The sequence below is a fragment of the Populus alba genome, chromosome 17 (genome assembly GCF_005239225.2).
Source record: "Populus alba chromosome 17, ASM523922v2, whole genome shotgun sequence".
Classification (NCBI taxonomy): Eukaryota; Viridiplantae; Streptophyta; class Magnoliopsida; order Malpighiales; family Salicaceae; genus Populus; species Populus alba.
Genome location: NC_133300.1, coordinates 509719 through 536034, shown reverse-complemented (window position 1 = coordinate 536034; position 26316 = coordinate 509719). Strand labels below are relative to the sequence as shown.

Sequence of the window (26316 nt, the reverse complement as noted above, 5' to 3'; positions counted from 1 at the left end):
GTAATGGATGGCCCTATAGGACTCCAATTTCCACGAAAGTGTGGGGAAAACAAATTAGTCAAAAAAAAAAAAATGTTAAGTCCTGATTTATAACTTTTGTCAAATAATGTAGGCTTATTTTTCTTCCTTTTTTTTTTTCAATAAAAGTATTTGCATGTCAGTCAACTTAAATGTTAATTGAGATTAATTTTTTAATCCGAAAAATTTAATAATACTTAGTATATTTTATAATTTTTTTTCAATTTAAAATTTTGAAGTTTAAAAGAGAAAAAAACAAAGAAGGAGAACTTCCTTAACTTTAATATCAACTCCTTTTAATTGATTGCTTCCATATAATTTAAAGTTAAAAACTTTATCTGTTTTTCGCAATTATGTTTTGAAGATTTATTTTTATTTAATTTGATGATGATAATTAAAATAAGTATTAATAAAAACTTTAATGATTTAAATTTAGGGAAAACATGTTAGGGTGAGAAAACCTCATTCATAACAAATTATTACACTAAAGTGATTTTACACTCAATATTTATTTTTTATTTATTGACGACTGCTTACCAAACATTAAATGGGAGTTTTGTGTATTAAATTTAGCAGAATATTCCATGAACAAAGATGCTCTTGAGAAAAACATCTATGCAAAGTCATTAAATTTAATTCCTTATCACTGATTTAGGAATTAAATTCTTAAAAATCATGTAAATTATTCATAACCTTTTTTTCATTTTTTTTATTAACGTGAGTGTCCAGGCCTGTTTACACGCACCTCGACTAATCTCACGGGTCCTGAAGTTAACTACCATATAAATCTCTAGTGGCTATCATATGAGCAACCACAGAACTCAAACCTAAAACTACAGAGGGAGCAAACATGTTAGTTCTTATTGAGCATGTTGAGTCCACGAAGAAAAGATGCATTGATTTGTTAGTCTTTTTATTCATGTAAAAACAAATAGTCTTTTTATTATTAATAATAATACTAATAGATTCAAATTTTTTTTATTTTTAAATTTATAAATAGATTTTTCACATGATTTATCTCATTCAAGGATTTTTTAGCTTTAATCAAACATAAAATATGAACATGCTATTTTATTATTGTTTTATTAATTTATTTTAATAAACATAAGATTTTTTTAAAATAAAAACAATTATTCAAGCTATAAAGCTAGTATTTATGCTAAGGTAAACAAGATATATGTCAATAAAGAAATTTATCTTGATAAAAAAATCAAAACAATTATAAAAACAATACAAAAAAATATTATATATATGAGCTTAATATTATCAATTTGAAAGCAGGGCCTCCAAATTTTGAGAACATGGGCCTGTAAAATAAATCGAGACTTACAGCTAATAAAGATGGGTCTGTCATATCTAATGGTTGTATGAGTCCAGTACCCCTTCCTTCTTGTTTAACTACCAAAATATTTCCAGACTGCAATCTGCAGCATCAAATGATCAAAGATGTTTATCCTGTTTGTTCACACAGCAGATTCTTCTTAAGGAGAATCTCTGAATTATCAACAGACCACGTTGTTCCTCTCTTAGCAATGAGGCCGCCATATATCTGTACTGTTTTCCTACACACAGGGATATTGTTAGTTTTACAGCTAGTGCTGCTAATGGCACAAGATGCATGGCATTTCCCAGAAGATATGCAATGGGAGAGGGATCACTCCTGGGCAACCTTCACTAATTTACTCGCAGAGAAAATATTGGCTTGTTCTGCTTGTCGTTTTTCTTGGTTTTGTTTTCGTCTACGACGTCAATTTGCTGCTTGTTTTCTTCTTCGAAAACACATCCAAATTCTTAGGAACCTTGCTGATCAACAGATCGGTGAAGTTCCGGCGATGGCTGGAACTCAAAACATGAGGTTGTTTACCAGGTGGTAGATCTTTCTGCATTCCTCCACGCATGGAAGGATCACAAGACAAGCAGAGATTGTAAACCACCACACAGCATCTTTTCCACTTTCTTCTTCTGGTGCTTCTAGTTTGATGCTAGCCACCTGTCGTGACGTACGTACGGGTTTGATTCTTTTGGAAAGCCACTGCACATAGTCCTTGAGAATCACCTGCTTCTTGCTCATCACTTCCTCACCACCAACTCTGTGATCACTAGCCACGCTTTTTGCTAAAGTTCTTAAATTAATTTGTTGTTAAACAAAATGGTTGAAAAATGTTGCTGATGGTCTACAAGGTTGCAATATGCCCTTGTTGAAGAGTCAATTCAATGCACAATATGTTGTATACAAAACTTTAAGCTGTATCCTGAGGTTTTTTTCAAGTCCCCAGAAAAGAGACTAGTTTGAAATATTTGTAGTCACTTTTGCAGTACCTTGAATTTGGATAGATAGTTCAAGCTTATTCTCAAACAGCACCGTTGCTTCTTACATGTTTATTATACCAAAACATGATAGAGTTGCCTAAATTTGTCCTGTTTTTCCTGTTTCCATTTCAATCTCATCTCTCCCTCATTGCTCTTATGTCTTTGTACACTTGAAGCATTGTTGGTCTTCGATCTGGAATGGAATCAACACAGTGGCATGCAACTTTAAGCAGCTGAAATATCTCATCATCAAATCCTTGCCCAACCAGAGACTTATCAATGGCATCATAAATCTTGGAACTAGTCAAAAGATGACTATTCCATTCATTAAGAAGACTGTTTGAGGAACCGGTCATTCTGCTAGAATCCAGAAGCCAATGTTTTGATGTGATTGAAAATCCCAAAAGTTGAATGGAATTGGTCCCTGAAGCTGATTATATGAAAGGTTCAATCCTGTTAAGCTCGTACAGTTCTCCAATCCAAGAGGGAACTGGCCCATGAGCCCCAGGTCAGTGAGTCTGAGGTTTAAGACTCTGTTCTCTCAGGATGCCAGCATTCGACTCCCAGAAATTCACAGATGAAACCTTCTGTATTGTTGCTGAAATCCCATGTGCTGTTTAAGTATCCATAAGGGTCTATCATAGAATCCTTAATAGATTTCAAGCAACAAACATCAGTGTCAGTAGCACTAGTTACGGTGAAAGTAGCTAACAAGGAGAACATAAAAGAGTAGATAAAAAATAAATTAGCCATTTGGATTTGAGAGTTCATCAGAGTAAGGGTGTGTTTGGTATTGAGGTTGCTGTTGTGGTTGTGGTTTTAAAAAAGTTGTTTTATAAAAAATACTTTTAGTTGAGGTTGGTTTGGAAAAATATATGTTTGGTTAAAACTGTGGTTGAAATTGAGGTTGAACAAAAAGTAGTTTAATGTGTTTGGTAAAAAAATGCTTTTCAAATTGAGGTTATAAAATAATTAATATATATATATATATACATATATATTAATATTAATATTAATGATTTTTTATTTAAATATTGTAGATTTAACCACTGTTATTATATCATGAAATAAATAATATTGATATCAAATATTTTTTATTATTCCATTAAACTATGTGCAATATCATTACATACGAAATCTATTCATAAGAACTATATTTTCCATTGGTTTCTTAAATGCGCAATAAAAAAACTGAATTTTTTGTTACGTTATTAAGCGATCTCCTTTTAAGTTTATAAATAAAACACAATTAAAAAAAAAAAAAACTGAATTTCTTTTTAATTGGGTCGGACCCGGCAAGAACATAATTGGAATTGCGATCAAATCCCCCAAATGTTATGTTATCATGCGATATATTTCTAATTTATGTAGTGTTATTAAATAATATTAAATATAGTTTTTTCAAGTAAAACACAATTTTTTTAAAAAAATTACAATTTTATTATGTACAAAATTCATTCGACAAGAACTATAGAAAAAAATAATTTTTTGAGTGTGCAATAAATTTAAGTAAAATATTACCAGTAATAAAATTGAGATTACAGTACGAATAAATTTAATTCACCTTAAATTAATTTTTTTTTAAAAGTAAAATCAATTAATTGTATTTGTTTTTCAAGAAAAAAAAACGCAATGTTTTTCAAAAAAAAGAAAAGAAAACTAAAACTGTAACAGTGCGAGTGAATTAATTCACTCGCACTGTTGCAAGTTGCAACAGTGGAGCATGGCTCCACTGTTCACTGAACAGTGGAGCCATGCTCCACTGTTCTGCTTTTCTTCCCTGCGAGAAGCAGCATGCTGCTTCTCCAAAACATGCGGTGCAGCCGGGATTTTGACGGGTTCCACCATCAGAAAACAACTTTCTTTTGCTAACCAAACAGCATTTGGTGTGGCTGCGGGTGAACCTCACCCGCAACCACGTTACCAAACGGGGCCTAAGACTACAATGGAATGGTTGGAATGACAAAAAATGAGAAATAAGAATCATAAAAGCCTACTTAAAAATAAAATTGAATTGAAATCTGTTTTTGTTTCTGAAATCTCCGAAGAGAGCATTTATTCTTGAGCTACTTCTTCTGCATTGAAATGGATGGCCCTTTACTGCAATTTCGACGAAAGTGTGGGGAAAACAAACTAGTCAAGAAGCCAAGTCCTAATTTATAACTTAGGACAAGTAACAGACATGCCTATGAATCCAACTATAATTTTGTCAAAATCATTATACTATTTAGTTTTTTTAAGTTTCTTATATTCTGATTGGGATTCTCTCGATATATATGAATGTAATATTTCTGTTAATAAATATTGATGGAGTCAGCAAAGAAAAAACTGTAAAAAAATTAGTTAATGATTTTGTTTGTATTCGTGTACTTTCTAGTATTGTAAATAGTTATAATGGAAACGGTATTAAAAACCCACTTTTGAGTGAAGATATTAACTTTTTCCGATGTTCATGATCATCACTCCCGTAGTCGTTCTCTCTTGTAAAGAACTGTATCCATTGCCGGCAACACTAAGGATATGAATCAAAAGAAGAACTGTATTCATTGCCGGCGAAGAACTGTATTCTCAAGAATATGCATTTATAAAATATCCATTGCCGGCAACACTAAGGATATGAATCAACACTAAGGAATATGCATCAAATTCCAAGTTCATGATGGGACAGTACATCAAGAGAGAATGGATGGGAAAACAAATTAGTCAAAAAAGTTAGGTTCTGATTTATAACTTCTTTGTCTAGACTTATTTTTCTTCTTTTTTTCTTGTTTTTGTTTTTTTCCAATAGAAGTATTTGCACGATTGAGATTAAATTTTCAATCAGAGCAATTTTAATAATACTTAGTATATTTAATAATTCTTTTCGATAGTGATTTTGAAAGTTAAACTAATTAATAAAAGAGAAAAAAACGAAGAAGGAGAATTTCCTCAACTTTCATATCAACTTCTTTTAACGATTGCTTCCCTACAATTTAAAACCATGCCAGTTTTTACATCAATGTTTTGAAGATTTATTTTTATTTAATTTAAAGATGATAATTATAATAAGTATTAATAAGAACTTTAATGCTTTAAATTTATGGAAAAGGTGAGAAAACCTCATTCATGATAAATTATTACACAAAATGATTTTCCACTCAATATTGTTTTATTTATTTATTGACGACATGCTTAGCAAACATTAAATGGGAGTTTTGTGTATTAATTTTAGCTGAATATTCCATGAACAAAGATGCTCTTGAGATAAAAGATCCCGTGCAAAGTCATTAAATTTAATTCCTTATCAATGATTTAGGAAATTAAATTCTTAAAAAATCAAGTAAAATATTTCGTAACCTTTATTTTTCATTTCTTTATTGAGCACGTTGAGTCCACAAAGAAAAGATGCATTGATTTGTTAGTCTTTTTATTCATGTAAAAAAAAAAAAAAACGATGTTAGTCTTTTTTATTATTATTAATAATACTAATAGATTCAATTTTTTTTATTTTTAAATTTTATAAATAGATTTTGCACATGGTTTATCTCATTTAAGAAATCTCAATATATTAGTACTGAAGAACATATATATACATTGAAATTAAACCAGCTTCAAGAATTCAGGGTCTTGTGTAGATTGGAAGTAAAAACTGAACTGCTGTTGCTCAAGACTTGAATAAGGAATAAAAATATAAAACTAACAAAGCTAAAACAAAAAAGAATCAATCTTAAAGAGTAGTACCTCTTTAATTCCTTCCTCCAAAAGACCTGCTGTTGGGGAGCTGCCTGCTTGATCATCATCTGTTATCTTATGCTTCCTCTTCACCATCAACATCATCATTTCTGATATTGTGATTTTTTTTCCCCTCTCCCCCATATACAACCATGGTACACAGTAGGATGTAAAAAAAATTGCAACTGAAAAAAACTATATAACCAATCACAAAACCACTTTTGAATGAGTAATCAAACTTCATTTGATGAATTGAGCAGCTTTTCAAAGGCTTCCCACAGATAAATTGGCAATACTTGACTACAATGGAATGGTTGGAATGAACAAAAATGAGAAATAAGAATCATAAAAGCCTACTTAAAAATAAAATTGAATTGAAATCTCTTCTTGTTTCTGAAATCTCCGAAGAGAGCATTTATTCTTGAGCTACTTCTTCTGCATTGAAATGGATGGCCCTTTACTGCAATTTCCACGAAAGTGTGGGGAAAACAAACTAGTCAAGAAGCTTATGTCCTCATTTTCAACTTCTTTCAATTTCCTCATCTTTTTCTTTTCTAAATAAAAGTATTTGCACGTCAGTCAACTTAAATGTTAGCTGAGATTAAATCTTTTGTTTTGTATTTGAAACTACATTTTAAAAGTATATTTGACTTTAAAAAATCAATTTAATGTTTTTTCATATTTTTTTTAATGGTTTTGATGTGTAAATTTTAACAAAATAAAATAAAAAACTTATTTTCATATAGTTTCAAGTATAAAATACCTAAAAAGTAAACCACAGTATCAATTAATTTGTAATTAAGCTTTTTACATTGAAACCTCAATATTTTGTTGTGTAATTAATTTCAATTGTTGGAACTTAGGAAGTTTTGATTGCCATTAATTCTTATATTAGATTAATCTCTTCCATTTCAAGGAACATGGCTTCTTAAAACAGGGGTAACTCAGCTGTGAAAACTTAGCTTCCAGGACTTAAGTGAATAAAAAATAAGCTCCGGGAGTATATTGATAAAGTATGCAAGCCTGATTCCAAATTTGAAACTCTGAAACCGAAACCCACAGCTTAAAAACAAGTTTTGGGTAGTATTCATAGATGTGGAGCGTAGGGGTCGAAGGTGGCAGAAACTCATTTTAGTCCCTATAGTTATAGAAACATCTTATTTATTCCCTGTATTTAATTCAAGATTTATCTAAAAGTGATTGGTATGGAAATAAATAAGCCACAAAGAAAAGATCCGTTGACTTGGTAGTCTATTTCTTCAATTCAAGAAGCCAAGTCTTCCTGCATCAAACTCCAATTTGCACGAAAAAGGTTAAGTCCTGATTTATAAGTTTTTGTCAATTAATGTAGACTTATTTTTCTTGTTTTTTTTTTTTCTTTTTTGCAATGGAATTATTTGCACGTCAGTCAACTTAAATGTTAATTGAGTTTAAATCTTTAATCCGAGCAATTTTAATAGCACTTAGTATATTTAATAATTCTTTTCAATTGTGATTTCAAAGTTTAAACTAAAATTAAAAAGAAAGAAAAAAACTTCCTCAACTTTCATATCAATGATTTAAATTTAATTCCTTATCAATGATTTAGGAATTAAATTCTTAAAAATCAAGTAAAATATTCTTATCTGAGTCATAAAATAAGAATAATCTCATAAGAAGCAGATTAAAATAAATTATAAAGTTTAATTTTTAATCAACCTAGTGTTTAAAGATAAAATTTCAAAAAAAAAAGTCAATTAAAAAAAAACTTAAGTTAACCTATCAAACTCGTAGTTTGAGTAGTTTAATTTCGAAGGATATAATTAAAATTAAAAGAAAAAAACATATATTAGAAAAAAAAATAAAAAATAAAAAAAGATAAAAACATGTGGTCATGACTCATGACAAACATGTGGCTGCTTCGCCGCTTATATCAATATATAACAAGTCTATTTTCATTAGTTTCCAGATAGATTAACGGGATTTGATTAGAGTTGCTATTATCAATGAAGACAGATGGTGGTCCTGGAAATGTTGTGAGAAACAAGAAGTTGATGCTCAAAGACTACATCAAAGGTTCCCCAAAAGAATCAGACCTTCATCTAACAACTGAAAGTATAGAATTGAAAGTACCACAAGGTTCAAATGCAGTTCTTGTGAAGGTTCTTTACCTCTCCATTGATCCTTACCAGTATATTCGATCCACGAAGATCGAAAAACCTGGCTACTTCTCTTCCTATTCCCCTGGTTCTGTAAGTCTTTCATCTTCCTTTCTTCTCTTCCTTTCATATACAGACGGCCAGACTCAAATTTCCAGGATTGTAAAGTAACAGGCTGACCCTTTTCTGCTGAGAAAGGTTTTTTGCAGGTGATGGCCAGTTATGGAGTGGGTAGAGTTCTTGAATCTGGACACTCTGATTTCCAAAAGGGTGATCTTGTTTGGGGAACAACTGGATGGGAAGAGTACAGTCTGATTACTGAACCTGAAACTCTCTTTAAAATCCAACACTCAGATGTACCCTTATCTTACTATCTGGGAGTTCTTGGTAAGTTTTCAAGGATCTGATCACCAAACTCCTGAAAGATTTTGGAGCCCTAAAGGTGTTTTTGTGTCTTCTCCATAGGTATGCCTGGTTTGACAGCTTATGTTGGTTTTTATGAGTTCTGTGCTGCTAAGGAAGGAGAGACTGTTTTCATTTCTTCGGCATTTGGGGCCGTAGGTCAGCTTGTCGGGCAGCTAGCAAAATTGACGGGCTGCTATGTGGTTGGCAGTGCAGGAAGTCAAGAAAAGGTATTTCGTTTTTCATGACATTAACATCGGGTCTGCTGGCCTGAACTTTCCATGGATTTTTTATAGTGATTTCCAACTTCTCATATATATCCTATCAAGAGCACATCCATTTGTAGCATAACATCAGCTTTTCTTTAACCTGATCTTATCATTTGTTGTCATGACTAGTTTTCTTTCTGTTTGCCGTTCAAGATGACCCAGTTTCAACAATTTGATGTTTCTTTCTTCTAATTTCTTATATAAGGTTGATTTGCTGAAGAACAAGCTGGGATTTGATGAGGCCTTCAATTATAAAGAAGAGAAAAACCTGGATGACACGTTGAAAAGGTCAGGTTTTGCCTTTATCTGTGCTTGATATATATATATATATATATATATATATATATATATATATATATATATATATATTATTCGTGGGATGCAGAATCAACTAAAAACCAGCCTGCCCTGCTCCAACTACCCACTCACCATGTTATCAACCCTCCATGGAGCTACCCACTCACCATATTATCAATCTAAAGAAATGTGAGCTTCAAAAAACTCAATCCACAAGTTCTTGCTGTTGTTTTTGCATCGATTCGTTGCAGGCACTTTCCTGGAGGCATTGACATTTGCTTTGACAATGTTGGGGGCAAAATGCTCGATGCTGTGCTACTCAACATGAAACTTAATGGCCGCATTGTTCACTGTGGAATGATTTCACAGTACACACTGGATGAGCCTGAGGGCATAAAGAACATGATGAACATCATTTACAAGCGCCTTCGCTTGGAAGGATTTGTTGTCACTGATTACTTTCACCTCTTTCCCAAGTTCCTGGACTTCATGTTGCCTTGTATTAGAGAAGGGAAGATTGTGTATATGGAAGACATATCTGAAGCTCTCGAGAGCTGTCCAGCTGCTCTTGTCGGACTTTTTAATAGCAGCAATCTTGGAAAGAAAGTTGTTATAGTTGCTAGAGAATAACAAGCCAACCAAATTGTAGTGTTCTCATGGACCATTGAGAATCGTATGTATCCTCTTTCTCTTACAAGTTAAATATAATCAATAATGTGGTTGGACTCTTTTATATATTTAGATACAACTCGGCTTGACGGGTTTACTCAGAAATCGGTCGTTAAAGGTTTGTTCTAAGCTGGGTTTATTTGTCAACTAAATCGGGATTTGACACAATTAAACTTAGATAAGATCTAGTTGAGTCACTTCTAAAATTTTTTTAAAAATATATATTTAAAAACATAGTTTTAGTTTTTAAAAATTCATTTTGAAAAAAAAAAACTAAAATAATGCAATTTTGGGATAAACTAGGTCAATCCGCTAACTTATAAGTTGATCCTTCCAAACATCACCCGAGTATTGGACAAGTCTTATAACTATTAAATATAAAACTAAAAGGTGTGTATTTTCTACTATAACTAGCATTGTTCATACACAGTTACACTAACAAAACATTGTGGACCTCTTGTTCACTTTTTAGTAATTTATTTTGGTTCTCTAAATTTAATTTTGGATGATTAAATCCTAATTGAAAATCAATTGTTTTAGATTTCCTAGTCAAATGTGAAATTGAAAGAGGATGGGCCATAATAAAAAAAGACATCAAACATGGATAGATTATCATATATTTAAGGAAAAATACATTTAGACGCTCAAACTTTTAAAATAACATAAATTATATAATTTAGATCCCTTTAAATTAGAAGAAAAATATTAATTTTTGTACCAAAGTTTATTTGTATTATTTTTCAATATGTGATTAGAGAGAGAAGAGATAGAAAGATTAATTTGAAACATGTTGGCATTAAAGGATTCGTGGTGCTTGATTACTATCACCTCTACCCTAAGTATCTGGAAATGATTTTACCTAACATCAAAGAAATGATCCCTTTGGTTTGATGCCTTGTAGGATATATCGTAATCCCCAACGCATCCCTTGAATACACATGTTTAGCGCAGAAGTCTCAGTGAGTTGACCTCTATAGTTGAGGCTAAGGTTTCTCCACCGATGAATGTAGTCGATGACAGGCTTTTCATTCCACTGATGTTCATTGGTGAGTTTAATCATGCTAACCACAGGATGAGTGCTGTAAAAGCGGTTAAGAAACTCGCGCTCCAACTACTCTCAGGTATCAATCGAGCAAGACTCCAAGTCAGTGTACCAGTCGAAGGCATTACCTTTCATGGAACGAACAAACTGTTTTACCATGAGATCACCATTAGTCCCGACATTAATGCAAGTCTCCACAAAGTGAGCTATGTGTTGCCGAGGATTTCCATTGCCATTGAATTGTTGAAACTTTGGTGGTTGGTAACTTAAAGGCATCTTTAATAGGTCGATTATTTGGGTGTACGACTTTGTATACGAATACGAGAGTTGAATTGAGCTTTCCACCTAGTCTATGATGGCTTCCTTGATGAGTTTTTTTAGTTGATTTGTGGTGAAAATGCCATCAGTAATACCACGTATATTCTTTACAGCTTCGATTGTGGACTCCTCAATGGCATCTAGTTGATCTACTTGAAAAGCCTTGGTAGTCAAGGTTTGGCCTCCTTTGTTCAAGCTGTCAAGTTTGTTCATCAACTTTGCTATCTCATTGTCTTTTGCCTTGAGTGAAGTCGAAAGCCCCTCGACAGTTTTGTCAAGTTAGCCTCTTGATCCTCTAGAGATATTGTCTCGGTCATCATCACTGACATGGTGCCAGAACCCAAAGCCTTGGTGATTGACACAAAGAAGTTTCCATAAGTGAATTGTGAAAGTCTCCTTGAGTGCCAAAGACAATTTCGCATGCCCCACTTGACTTTTGTAGTGAAGTTGCTTGTGGCTTCATCTTTGAGGCGAGATCTTGTGCCCCTCTTGCATTCGAAGTTGATGTCAACTTGAGAGTCGGCTTAGTTTGTGCATACAACTCGACGATGGATTTTGTTTTCAATGGCGGGGTTGAAGAATCTTCAATAATATGTTGATGACTTGAATCGGTGGCCTTATTGCTTTTCGAAGCAACAATGGTGATCATGCTCCTTCTAATTGCCATTGAGAGTTTGTTGAAAATTCTTTCTTGAAGGGAAGAGATGAAAGGTAGAGATTTCCCTAGTGGAGTTGCTAGAAATTTGTAGACACAATTTTGAGCACCTAAAATTAAACAAGCACACTTGTACAAATATATAATTCTATTAAATATATAAATGTTACAATCTCTATGTATTATATTCTTTCAAAAGAATATGGCAATCCTCTGATTCTTCCCTTGGATTTGATGTATAGTGACTTGATTTATTTGAGTAATCAAGCCAAGATTTGTGCTTTGTAAGAACGCGAATTTGGGCATGTATTGCGAAGCAAGATGTTATGATTTGATGCTTTGAAGAGTACCTTGATTTATCTTCAAAGTGTTGTTGAAGAACTGTTATGGGGCGTTTTGGCTTGATCTAACTGAGCTTCATTCTTTTTAGACTTCGAGCATAGATGAAAGAGGCTTGAGAACTCTTTGAAAGAGAGCTTCCTTGCTTGAAAAGAGAGAGAGAGAGAGCTTTTTGGCTTAAAGAGCTTGTCTTGAAGAAAATTTGTACCTCCCAGAATCTCTTCTTTTTTTTTCTTTTTAGGTTGAGGCCCTCTATTTATAGAGATTTGTAGGGGCTCTCAGGTCCTTTTTCAATGCCACAAGGCATAATCTCATTGGTTGATATTTATTAACAGAATCTTGCATTTATGACAAGATATCTTGAATATATCATCCCAAGTGTCAACTTTTCATTAGCCAAGAAATATATAAATTAAGAATCATTTATTTTCCATATCATTTATTTCAATTTTTTTTTTTAAAGAATAAAATAATACATGATAAAATTTAATTGGTAAAAAATTTATGTTTCTACACCATTGCCGGCAACACTAAGGATATGAATCAAAAAAAGAGCAAGTTTTGCATCAAGAGCCATTTGTGGATAGCGAAACAGCTGCAAATAGCAGGAGATCGTTCAAAGTTATATTTGACTTTTAACTACGTACCGCGTCCAAAGAGAGCATTTACTCTTGAGCTACACATCTTCTGCCCTGAAATGGATGGCCCTATACTACAATTTCTACGAAGCTTGGGAAAACAAATTAGTCAAGAAGCTTAAGTCCTCATTTATAACTTCTTTGTTAGTAAAATCTGCAACTTACTTCCCGAATCAATACAATTTTAAAATTTAAACAAAAGAACAAGTCTACCCTTCCATATAAATTTCCAAGTTTTCCTGGTGTAGGGCTGAAGAACTCAAGGCGGGTCTTAAGAAACAAATCTTTTTATTTGGGGTTTGTTTACTGTGCCTGGAGTATTAGTTTAATGGGTTTTAGGTTGTGATTTTGGTTTTGTTGAGAAACAATATGGGAAATTAAACATGGTGTGCTCTGTGTGCATGGCATAAGAAGACAGTGAGGGTGAGGATGTGTTGTGGAAAGAATTTTGGTACTTTGAAACCAAAACCCACAACTTCAAAACCTGTTTCGGGTACTATTCATGGATCTGGAGCATAGAGGATAAGGGTGGCAGAAATTCATTTTAGTCCCTCTAGTTATAAAAACTTTTCCTTTGTTCCCTGTATTTAATTTAGGAGTCTTACAGTAGTAATGGGCATGGATTATATAATTTGACCACTGCTTAGCAAACATTATATGAGAGTTTTATATATTAATTTTAGGTGAATATTCCATGAAAAAAAGATGCTCTTGACCCAAATGATCTTATGAAAAGTCGTTGCTGCATGTTCGCGAGTCTGCTTTGAAGTGTCCAAGAAACGACAAGTTTGGAAATAAATAAAGATTCGACAGTCTATTTCTTCAAGTCAAAAAGCAAGTCTCCTGTAATCCAAGTTCATGGAACACATCGCAGGTCTCTATTAGCGAGAATGGATGCTTCCATATGATTTAACGTTAAAAACTCGCAGCTATCTGTTGTTATATTTTAGTGATTAAATATTATTGCTAACATGCTATATAGAGTAATTTATTCTCAAATAATAATAATTTGAACCACAGTAAAATTTCTGGAGATTTATTCTCAAAAGCTATCATATTGTGTACAATATTGGTTCATTACACCAAAGCATGATAGAAACTAGAAAATGCAGACTTGCTTTTTGTTTGTCCTGTTGTTTTCATTGGAATTCTGCCATTTCAATCTCCACAGATTTTTCTGAAGTAGCAGGGCAAATTTCAGGTTGCTTTAGCATCGATGAATCATCTACTAGGTCACATCTCTCCCTTATTGCTTTTATGTCTTCGTACACTTGAACCATTATCGGTCTTCGATCTGGAATGGGATCAACACAGGTACATGCAACTTTAAGCAGCTGAATGATCTCATCGTCAAATCCTTTCCCGATCAGAGACTTCTCTACCGCGCCATGAAAATCCGAACTGCTCGAAAGATGAGCAATCCATTCATTAAGAACATTGTTTGAGGAAGCAGTCATGTTGCTGGGATCCACCCCAGTAATCATCTCAAGAAGCACAACTCCAAATCCATGCACATCTTCCTTCACAAATGCCATCTCCCAAAACTCACTATTTACGGAGGAAGCGCAGGTCGAACTCACGAGCATTGCCTCTCCAAAATTTGATAACTTGGGCAGGAAGTTCTGATCAAGTAATATGCATTTTGAGCTAATGTCAAGATGGATTATTTTGACGGTATGACAGTTCTGATGAAGCCACGCCAAGCCTCTTGCTAATCCGACGGCGACTTTAACCCTCACACCCCATTCCATAGCTTTTTCCTGACCTTCTTCCATGGGATGTAGCCAATCATAAAGGTTACCATTTGGCATATATTTGTAAACCAGAAACCTTAATTTGGTTTGACTCAACGCAAAACCCCAACAGTGGAAGTACGTTGATATGTCTCAATGAACCAAGTATCTTCAACTCCGATATAAATTGTTCTTCAAGGAACTGAGAGTCATGTAACTTCTTCACTGCAAGGACATAACCATTAGGCAATGATGCCTTGTACAGCATCCCCATCTTTCCCTGTCCGATGACATTGTTCTCACTGAAATTATCGGTTGCATCTTTAAGATCTGCGTAGCTCATTCTTGTAACCCTCTTCTCCAACATGGAAATCTGTGGACAGAAATCTCAGTATATTAGTACTGAAGAACTTATATATACATTGAAATTAAGCCGGCTTCAAGAATTCAGGGTCTTGTGTAGATAAGCATCCTGTAATTGGAAGTAAAAACTGAACTGCTGTTGCTCAAGACTTGAATAAGGAATAAAAATATAAAACTAACAAAGCTAAAACAAAAAAGAATCAATCTTAAAGAGTAGTACCTCTTTAATTCCTTCCTCCAAAAGACCTGCTGTTGGGGAGCTGCCTGCTTGATCATCATCTGTTATCTTATGCTTCCTCTTCACCATCAACATCATCATTTCTGATATTGTGATTTTTTTTCCCCTCTCCCCCATATACAACCATGGTACACAGTAGGATGTAAAAAAAATTGCAACTGAAAAAAACTATATAACCAATCACAAAACCACTTTTGAATGAGTAATCAAACTTCATTTGATGAATTGAGCAGCTTTTCAAAGGCTTCCCACAGAGTCCTGTGTTGTTCGCAAAGCTGTCTGCTGGAATATTAGTATGTATAAAAGTTGGCACTGGTCCTGATAATCGATTGTTAGTAACAGTAAAGATCTTGATCCGATCGAGAAGGCCAATTTCTAGTGGGATATGACTACAATAGAATGGTTGGAATGAACAAAAATAAGAAATAAGAATCATAAAAGCCTACTTAAAAATAAAATTGAATTGAAATCTCTTTTTGTTTCTGAAATCTCCGAAGACAGCATTTATTCTTGAGCTACTTCTTCTGCATTGAAATGGATGGCCCTTTACTGCAATTTCCACGAAAGTGTGGGGAAAACAAACTAGTCAAGAAGCTTATGTCCTCATTTTCAACTTCTTTCAATTTCCTCTTTTTTTTTTTTTTTCAATAAAAGTATTTGCACGTCAGTCAACTTAAATGTTAGCTGAGATTAAATCTTTTGTTTTTATATTTGATTAAAAATAAAAGTACCCATTTCCTTAATAAGTAGGGTTAAATCTTTTGTTTTTGTATTTGGAACTATATTTTAAAGTATATTTGACTTTAAAAAATCAATTTAATTTTTTTTTGTATTTTTTTAATGGTTTTGATGTGTAAATTTTAACAAAATAAAATAAAAAAACTTATTTTCATATAGTTTCAAGTAAAAAAGACCTAAAAACTAAACCACAATATCAAACACATACTTATTATACATACAGCCTTTCAATTATAAGCTTTTTACATTGAAACCTCAATATTTTGTTCTGTAATTAATTTCAATTGTTGGAACTTAGGAAGTTTTGATTGCCATTAATTCTTATATTAGATTAATCTCTTCCATTTCAAGGAACATGGCTTCTTAAAACAGGGGTAACTCAGCTGTGAAAACTTAGCTTCCAGGACTTAAGTGAATAAAAAATAAGCTCCGGGAGTATATTGATAAAGTATGCAAGCCTGATTCCAAATTTGGGACTCTGAAACCGAAACCCACAGCTTAAAAACAAGTTTTGGGTAGTATTCATGGATGTGGAGCGTAGGGGTCGAAGGTGGCAGAAACTCATTTTAGTCCCTATAGTTATAGAAACATCTTATTTATTCCCTGTATTTAATTCAAGATTTATCTAAAAGTGATTGGTATGGAAATAAATAAGCCACAAAGAAAAGATGCGTTGACTTGGTAGTCTATCTTCAATTCAAGAAGCCAAGTCTTCCTGCATCAAATTCCAAGTTTATGGGACACGTAATTCAAGAAGCCAAGTCTTCCTGCATCAAATTCCAAGTCTATATAGGACTCCAATTTGCACGAAAAAGGTTAAGTCCTGATTTATAAGTTTTTGTCAATTAATGTAGACTTATTTTTCTTGTTTTTCTTTTTCTTTTTTTCAATGGAATTATTTACACGTCAGTCAACTTAAATGTTAATTGAGTTTAAATCTTTAATCCGAGCAATTTTAATAGTACTTAGTATATTTAATAATTCTTTTCAATTGTGATTTCAAAGTTTAAACTAAAATTAAAAAGAAAAAAAAATTCCTCAACTTTCATATCAATGATTTAGGAATTAAATTCTTAAAAATCAAGTAAAATATTCATATCCTTTATTTTTCATTTCTTTATTGAGCACGTTGAGTCCACGAATAAAGGATGCATGGATTTGTTAGTCCACAAAGAAAAGTCCACAAATTTATTAACTTGTTTTAATAATTACAAAATGTTTTCTTCTAGGATATGAATCGAAAGAAGAGCAAGTTTTTGAAGATAGAAAAACAGCAGCGAATAACAAGGTTATATCTCACTATTAACTTCAATTGTTGGAACTTAGGAAGTTTTGATTGTCATTAATTCTTATATTAGATTTAACCCTTCACCATCCCAATATTCTTCTTTTTTTTGTTTTTTTATAGTTCCTTCTATTTTGAGAATTGTGCTTTTTATATATATATATTAGGTTATATACTGGTCTTATAGATTTATAAAAAGAATCTTGTAAAAAGATAAGATAAGTTGGAGGTAATGATGAAGGTTTTGATGAGAAAAATAGATAAATTAAGTAATGAAATGATTAGTAAACATGATGTTCTTAGCTCTAAGAAAAAAAAGGAAATAATCCAAAGGTTTATTTGGATCCAAAAGTCTATTAATAATACTAATAATACATTTTTCATTGAAAATTAGATTCGAATTGTTTTTTTATTCTTAAATTTTATGCATAGGTTTTGAACATGATTTATCATATTTAAGGGTTTTTTTAGCTTTGAATCACAAATAAAATATGAACATACTATTTTGATATTTTTTTGCTAACTTATTTTAATAATCATAAGATATTTTTTTTAAAAAAATAAAAAATTATTTAGATAAACAAGATATATGTAAATAAAAAAAAAAATTGTGTGAACTAAATATTATTGATTGGAAAGGAGGGACTCAAAATTTTGAGAACATGGGCCTATGAAATAAATCGAGACTTATAGCTAATAAGGATGGGCCTGTCATATCAAATGGTTGTATGAGTCCAGTACCCCTTCCTTCGTGTATAACCACTTTCTTCTTCTGGTGCTTTTAGTTTGATACCGTTATTTTTTGTCATGTATGTATGGCTAGTTTGATTTTTTGGAAAGTTTATTTAGAAAAGATTTTTGAATAAAATTATTTTTTTAATTTATTTTAAATTAATATTTTTTTGTGTTTTTAAATTATTTTAATATGCTGATATTAAAAATAATTTTTAAAAAATAAAAAAAATATATTTTAATATATTTTTAAATAAAAAATATTTTTAAAAATAACCATACTCTCAACAAATAAAATCTCTTACTTCTTCTTGCTCATCACTTCCTCGCTACCAACTATGTTAGATTTAGCAGAAAGAAGAAAAATGATAAACTGAACAATATTCTTATTGAAGCAAATCTCATTGTTCACTGTTACATTGTTTATATAGGCTCGTTTGTGTAGAACTGAATGAGCCAAGATAATTAACAATAATAACTGATTTATATAACAGTTAACTGAATCTTCTAACTATCATAACTGACTTCCAACTTCTTTAACTAACTCTAACTGCTGCAATTGCGTGCTGAAGACGTCAACTGTGCATTGCTGGAGAGTGCTTCTGCTGATGATCATTTCTTTGCTCTGTTGTGGCTGTATATATGTTTAATACTCCCCCTTAAGATGAGACATAAAGAATCAAGGGGAATAGATGTTATGAAGGCTCATCTTGGACACCAAAGGAAGGAAAAGAGAGAAACCAAGAGCCTTGGTAAAAACATCTGCGATTTGATTTGTGGAAGAAACATGGAAAGTATGTAGAATGCTTGACTGAATCTTCTCATGAACCACATGACAATCAATGTCTATATGTTTGGTTCGTTCATGATATACAGGATTAGCTGCAATATGGAGAGCAGCTTGACTGTCACAGTAAAGAAGAGTAGTTTGTGGGGGAAACTGGAGATCCTGAAGAAGAGATCGAAGCCATACAACTTCACAACAAGTAGATGTCATGGCTCTGTACTCGGCCTCTGCAGAAGACCTGGACACAGTGGTTTGTTTCTTTGATTTCCAAGAAATTAAAGAATGATCAAGGAAAATACAGTACCCTGTCACTGATCGTTTAGAATCAACACACCCTGCCCAATCAGAATCACAAAATGCTTTCATTTGTAAACTGGAGAGGACTGGAAAGAACAATCCTTGTGCTGGAGAAGCTTTAATGTAACGTAAAACTCTATAAGCTGCAGCTACATGAGGAGCACGTGGTTGAGCCATAAACTGACTTAACATTTGAACAACAAATGAAATGTCAGGTCTGCTGATGGTGAGATAAAGCAAGCGCCCAACAAGTCATCTGTAAGCAGTAGGATCTTCTAAGAGTTGTCCAGAATCTTTAGAAAATTTTACATTAAGTTCCATGGGAATGTGGACTGGCTTTGAAGCCAACAAACCCGAGTTTTCAAGCACTTCCAATGCATACTTTCTTTGACAAACAAAGATGCCAAGTTCACTACGGGCTATTTCCAAACCAAGGAAGTATTTCAGCTGGCCAAGATCTTTGAGTTGAAATTTATCATTAAGTAATTGAATAAACTTTGAAACCTCTGCTGAATTATCACTAGCAACCACTATGTCATCAACATAAACCAATAATGTGATGAATGAACCGTCCAAAGTTCTTGTAAATAAAGTGTAGTCAGCTTTAGATTGTATGAATCCAAACTCAAGTAGAGTAGTGGAGAATTTAGCAAACCATTGCCTAGAAGCTTGCTTTAAGCCATAAATTGACTTGTGAAGCTTGCATACTTTCGACTCCCCCTTACTGACGAATCCAGAAGGTAATGACATGTAGACTTCTTCATCTAATTGACCATGAAGAAAAGCATTATTTACATCCAACTGATGAAGATGTCACTGTTTTACTGCTGCCACTGCTAAAAGAGTGCGCACAGTAGGGAGTTTAGCCACAGGAGAAAATGTTTCATAGTAGTCCAAGCCCTCACATTGGTTATACCCCTTAGCAACTAACCTGGCTTTATACCTCTCCAAAGTCCCATCAGATTTCAACTTGACTTTATAGACCCATTTGCATCCAATGACATGTGTTGAAGCAGGAAGGTCAACAACAGTCCAGGTCTTATTGAGCTCAAGTGCTTTAATCTCAATATTCATAGCCTCACGCCATTCCTTATGTTTGACAGCTTGAGTATAAGATGTTGGTTCAACAAGTGCAAAGACAGAAAGACTAAAAAAATTTTGAGAAGGGGAAAGATGATCATATGAAAGAACTGAAGAAAGTGAATAAGAAATACCTGAAGTTGTGGATGAAGATGTGGGATCTGAAGTGGAGGTTGCAAGATGACAATGATAGTCATGCAAATATCCAAGTGTCTGTTTTACCCTAGAAGATTTTCTGCTAGGCTGAGGTATACATGGTTATGAAGGTATTATATCCAAAGTAGATGATATGCAAGGTTCTGAAGTGGAATTTTGGTTATTTGGACTAGAAGGTGAAGGATTTGAAAGTAGGGGATCAAGTAAAGAGATAGTTGATTCATGCATGGGAACTGGCAAAGGTAAAACAGAATCATTAGCAGATAAGGGATTTTTGAGTGCAAAAGGAAATATATTTTCGTGAAACATCACATCTCTGGAGACAAACACAGTATGGAGATTTAAATCATAGAGCTTGTAACCTTTCATCCCATATGGATAACCAAGAAGTATGCAAGGCTTAGCTCTAGGATCAAATTTATGTCTATTTCGAAGAAGAGTATTTGCATAACAAAGACAACCAAATACCCGCAGATGAGAATATGATGGAGAAGACTTGAACAAAACTTCATAAGGTGATTTATTTTGTAGTGAAGGAGTGGGAATCCGATTTATCAAGTGCACTGCAGTGAGAGTGCAATCCCCCCAAAACTGTAAAGGTAAGTATGAATGAAAAAGGAGGGATCTAGCCACATTCAAGATGTGCTGGTGTTTGCGTTCAATAATGGAATTTTGTTGAGGTGTTTCAACACAACTAAGTTGGTGGATAACACCTTTTGTGGCATAGAAATGATTTTGGCATTGAATTGTGTTTCAACCAAATTAAAGAAAGCTTGAATGTGAGTTCGGGTTTGAGATTTATTTTCTAGAAGATGAATCCATGTAAATCTTGTATGATCATCGACAATTGTCAGAAAATATGATGAACCAGTGATAGATTTTGTAGAAAAGGGACCCCAAATGTCACAATGAATTAAATCAAATGGTTGTGTGGAAGTAGATGTGCTATGAGGAAAAGATAAACGATGTTGTTTGGCTAATGGACAAATGCTGCAAGTTATATTTGATTCATTTAGAACTTGAGGAATTACATGGGAAAACAATTTTAAAGGAATTTCTGCAGGATGTCCTAATCTGTAATGCCATAAGCTAGTATTAACAAAGTTTACAGAGAAACTAGCAGAAATTGAATCAGTGATAGGATGATTGGACATGAATTTTGCAGAATTGATAGAAATAGAATTCTGAGGTAAAACAGAAACTGAATTTTACAGCAAATGGTATAAGCCTCTAGCTTCTTTACCCACACCAATCGTTTTCCAGCTTGTGAGGTGCTGAACAAAACAAAATTTTGGTAAGAAAATGACACAGCACTGTAGAGTTTTGATCAACTTGCTAACAGATATGAGATTGAATGAAAAACAAGGAATACAAAGGACATCAGTTAGAACAAAATGTTCTGAGATTTTAATCGTACCAATGTGAGTTATTGAGGCAAATTGACCATTTGGTAGTCTTACGGATTTGGAAACAGCAGAAGTAATACTTGTAAAGAAAGATATGGAACAGATCATATGATCTGTTGCACCAGTGTCAATAATCCAAAGAGTTTTGGCAGGAATTGTGAGTGAAGACTGTTGAGGTAAAGATAAAGAGGATGCAAACACAGAATGTGTTGAATTGATAATAAAAGACTGAGCTGTAAAAAATTCACCTGCACTTGTCATACATTCACCTTGCATGGAGATTACTGACTCTTTACTTGAAGATGAGAAGGCTTGGTTGACAGATGAGTCATGCTCAGAGATCCTTGGGTTGAACATGTTGATGAGCTGTTGACACTGCTCATAAGTAATAGGCAGCTGAGGTCTAGAAACTTGACGAACGCTAGAAGATGCATTCTTTCCTTTATTAAACTTGTAACCGGGTGGAAAACCATGAATTCTATAGCACTTTTCCATAGTGTGACCAGAAACACCATAATGAGAATAGATAGGTCGATCCTTGCGAATATGAAAAGATCTATTGCCAGAAAAACGATTTGAAGACATTGTTTTTGTGAGTAAGGCAGTAGTGTTTTGATTAAAAGAAAGGCTTGCTGAAGAAATCATACGCTGCCTTTCCTCTTAGATTACAAGTGAGAAAAATTTGTTGATTGAGGGCAGAGGATCAATCAACAGAATTTGACCTCGAACATGTGAGTAACTTTCATTCAGTCCCATTAGGAATTGGTAGACATGCTGCTAATGATGGTAAGACATAATAGTCTTCAAAGCTCCACATGTGCACGTAGGAATTGGCTGATGATTTGCTAATTCATCCTATAATCCTTTCATAGCAGTAAAGTATGAACTAACTGAATTATTTTCTTGTGATAAGCAGGAGATTGATTTCTGGAGCTGAAAGATTCGTGGCCCATTGTGTTGAGAAAATCGATCTTGAAGATCATTCCATATTTCAGAAGCATCATCAATGTAAATGATGCTGTTTGCAATCTCTGTTGAAACAGAGTTGAGCAGCCATGAAAGGACCATATTATTGCAGCGAGTCCATGCCAAACCTTGAGAATCATAAAGATTGGATGGTTTAGGCAAAGTGCCATTAACAAAACTGAGCTTGTTCTTGGCTGATAAGGCCATCATCATTGCTCTTTTCCATGAGTTGTAATTCTCGCCATTGAGTGGTTTAGAAACAATCGTGGCTCCAGGGCTATCACCATGATACAAGAAGAAAGGGTTGGAAGAATCCATGTTTGATGTAGGAATGATATTTTCTATCATTGCTAAGAAAGATAAAGAGCTGATGAAGAGAATGAAGGAGGAAGATGAAAAGGATAAAGATTGCGGAGATAATCCTTTAAAGAAAATGCTCTGATACCATATTAGATTTAGCAGAAAGAAGAAAAATGATGAACTGAACAATATTCTTCTTATTGAATCAAATCTCATTGTTCACTGTTACATTGTTTATATAGGCTCGTTTGTGTAGAACTGAATGAGCCAAGATAATTAACAATAATAACTGATTTATATAACAGTTAACTGAATCTTCTAACTATCATAACTGACTTCCAACTTCTTTAACTAACTCTAACTGCTGCAATTGCGTGCTGAAGACGTCAACTATGCATTGCTAGAGAGTGCTTCTGGTGATGATCATTTCTTTGCTCTGTTGTGGCTGTATGTATGTTTAATAAACTATATGATCACTAGCCATGCTTTTTCTTTATATTTAATAATAGATATCTAATGTTTATTTTATTATTTATATCTATGGATAAAAATAACTTGCTAACCCTCGTATCAATTTGATATAGCAAGTTAAGATTCAGAGAATTTACCTCTTATAAGTGTTCTAATTTTAATGTTCTCATCAAATCTCGACAACATATTTGATATCCTTAAATAAACGATTGTACTAAACAAATTTAGTTGGAAGAATCGTAAGCTCTTTGTATAATCTCATCGTTCATTTTCATTTTCATTATTGATATACATGCTGAAAGATAAATGTAAAGGGCATACACTAAATCATTGATCTGCACGTCGCTAGTCGGATTACTTTTTTAAAAGTAAGAAGAAATGTCTAGGCATTAATAATATATTCTCAGTACAAAAGATTTAAATTGTGTGGAAATTAATTTGATGTGACCTTTTTTTTTTTTGCAGGTCCAAAAACAACTCAAATTACCAATAAAAACATAGTTTATCTCTAATTAAATATTTAAGATGAGATATTTTTAAAAAAATATTGAAAAAACAACATATTGAATTGATTTGAGTCAATCAAGATTAACCTAACAATTTACATACAAAGTAATGAAATCATAATAATCCAATAAAAAACAAATAAAAATAAATTATAATATTCAATTTTCAATAAATATAATATTGAAGAATGAATTTGAAAGAAAAAATCAATTACAAAAAGGACCTCAAAAAATTATCTAAATTTACCTGAGTTAACATATCAAACTTGTGATTATGATCATGAAACTAGGATAACTCAATAAAAAACAAATTATATAATTCAATTCTCAATCAAACTAGTATTAAAATATGAGATTTTAAAAACAAAATTGATTAAGAAAGGACAAAAAACAAATTGAGTTAATTAAAGTTAATATATCAAACTCATGATTCGAGTCATAAGATGAGAATAATCTCACAGAAAACATATTAAAACAAATCATGAAACTTAATTCTCAATCAACTCATTTTTAAAAGATAAAATTTAAAAAAAATCAATTAGAAAAAATAAAAAAAAATCAATCTATCAAACTCATAGTCTAAGTAATGAGTCTATGGTAACTTTATAAAAACTAGATTAAAAATAATGGATTTAATGTTGAAGGATATAATTAAAATTGAGAAAATAAAATATACGTTAGAAAATAAAATTAAAAAGAAAAACGCCTAGGAAAAAAACACTTTTTTCCCGTTAATATTACCTTGTGAGGAGGTGTTCAGTGAATACCCCTCCTTTTTTAATTTTTAATTTTTTATTTAATTCTCAAGAATATGCATTTATTTTGTTTAGGAATGATGGTTTTGCATAAAACAATTATTTACAATTTCATCAACACTGAAATGTACGTGCCATCAAGAAACAAGCACTGCCTCCTAAACTGCATAATTGACAAGTTAAAATATGCTGTATTTTTATTTATTTTGTAAATAAAAATCTATCCTAGAATAGTTTTAATTAAATATATTTTTTTAAATTAACTTTTTTTCTTCTGTTTTCATTGATTGTTTGCCATTTCTCACAACAGACTCTTCTTCAGGACAATCTCGGAGTTATCAACAGATCATATCATTACTCTCTTAGAGCTTGGCGGAGATAATGGTAAAAGGTGATGTTTTTTGTTTGAAAATATATTATAACAATTTTTATATATTATTATTAATATTAATATATCAAAACAATAAAAAAAATATATTTTAATTTGAATTTTTTTATTGAAAGAAAAAAATTAAAAATTTGGAAAACTTACTGCCTTCCAATAACACTCCCGAAGAGTGCTTTGGCAATGAGGCCATATCTGTATCGTTTCACTTACAAAACCAGAAACAACGATATTATTTAGCAGACACACATCTGCTGTTCCATTTTGTTTCTGCTGACTCCAGCTCAATGCCATCATCACCTTAATTAGCAGCGACTAGTCAGTTGAGCCAATAGCTTAGGATTTTTGGATGAATCTCTCTCTCCCCCTCCCTAAGAACCATTAACATTTGGAATGCTTGAAGCATCGTTGGCCTTTGATCTAGAATGGGATGAATACAGCTAGATGCAATCTTCAGAAAATGAAGTATTTCACCATCAAATCCTTGACCAAGAAGAGATTTATCAACAGCATGATAGAGGCCAGAAGAACTGCTCGATAGATGAGCGATTCGTTCAAACAAATTCTCCTCTAGAGTGTGAGATGATTTACTGTTATCATGCTGGAGAGCCACTCACAAGTTGCAGCTAATCCACACAGATGTATCAGGTCCTCAAAGAACTGAATCATTAGCAGGTAATCGATATTACATTGCTTTTATTGATGATTTTTCAAGAATGTGCTGGATTTTTTTCTTGAAATTCAAGTCAGAAGTAGCTGGAGTCTTCTGGAAGTTCAAGAAGATGGTAGAAAATCAAAGTGGCTGCAAAATTCAAGCTGTAAGGTCAGATAATGGAAAGGAGTACACTTCAGCAGAATTTGATATGTTTTGTGAAGAAGCTGGCATTGAACACCAGCTTATTGCTCCTTACACTCCGCAGCAAAACGGAGTAAGTGAAAGGAGAAATAGATACATAATGGAGATGGCCAGATGCATGCTACATGACAAGGAGTTACCCAAATATTTTTGGGCTGAAGCGGCCAGTACTGCTGTTTTCTTACAGAACAGATTATCCACCAAAGCATTGAAGGATAAAACTCCATTTGAGGCACGGTATGACTATAAACCTTCACTCAATTTTCTTAGAGTGTTTGGTTGCTTGTGTTTCTCTCACATTCCACAGGTTAAGCGGGATAAACTTGATAAAAATTCAGAACCAGGCATCTTTGTTGGGTACAGCTCTTCCTCAAAGGCATATAAGGTTTATCAACCTCAGACAGGGAAGATAATTGTCAGTAGAGATGTGTTCTTCAATGAAGAAGAGAAATGGAA

The 26316-nt window shown here is 32.9% G+C and overlaps 2 protein-coding genes across 4 annotated transcripts; one reads left to right on the top strand and one right to left on the bottom strand.

Moving 5' to 3' along the window:
- Positions 1–2680: 2680 nt before the first annotated feature.
- On the bottom strand, positions 2681–15596 carry LOC118029635 (probably inactive leucine-rich repeat receptor-like protein kinase At5g48380). The gene is given in 5 exon segments (XM_073405876.1): positions 2681–2871; positions 2874–3080; positions 14026–14647; positions 14649–14912; positions 15123–15596. Coding segments are annotated over 5 exon segments (1419 nt in total). The 5' UTR covers positions 15258–15596.
- Positions 8024–9878, top strand: LOC118029664 (2-alkenal reductase (NADP(+)-dependent)). Of its 3 annotated transcripts, none has more exons than XM_035033561.2 (5): positions 8024–8270; positions 8387–8564; positions 8643–8809; positions 9054–9136; positions 9397–9878. In XM_035033561.2, the coding sequence occupies exons 1-5, from the start codon at positions 8025–8027 to the stop codon at positions 9773–9775; spliced, it is 1053 nt and encodes a 350-aa protein (XP_034889452.2). In that variant the 5' UTR covers position 8024; the 3' UTR covers positions 9776–9878. The 3 variants fall into 3 exon arrangements, with proteins under 3 accessions (XP_034889452.2, XP_073262110.1, XP_034889453.1); XM_073406009.1 differs by having other exon boundaries at positions 9234–9539; XM_035033562.2 differs by having other exon boundaries at positions 8133–8270; positions 8376–8564.
- Positions 15597–26316: the final 10720 nt, after the last annotated feature.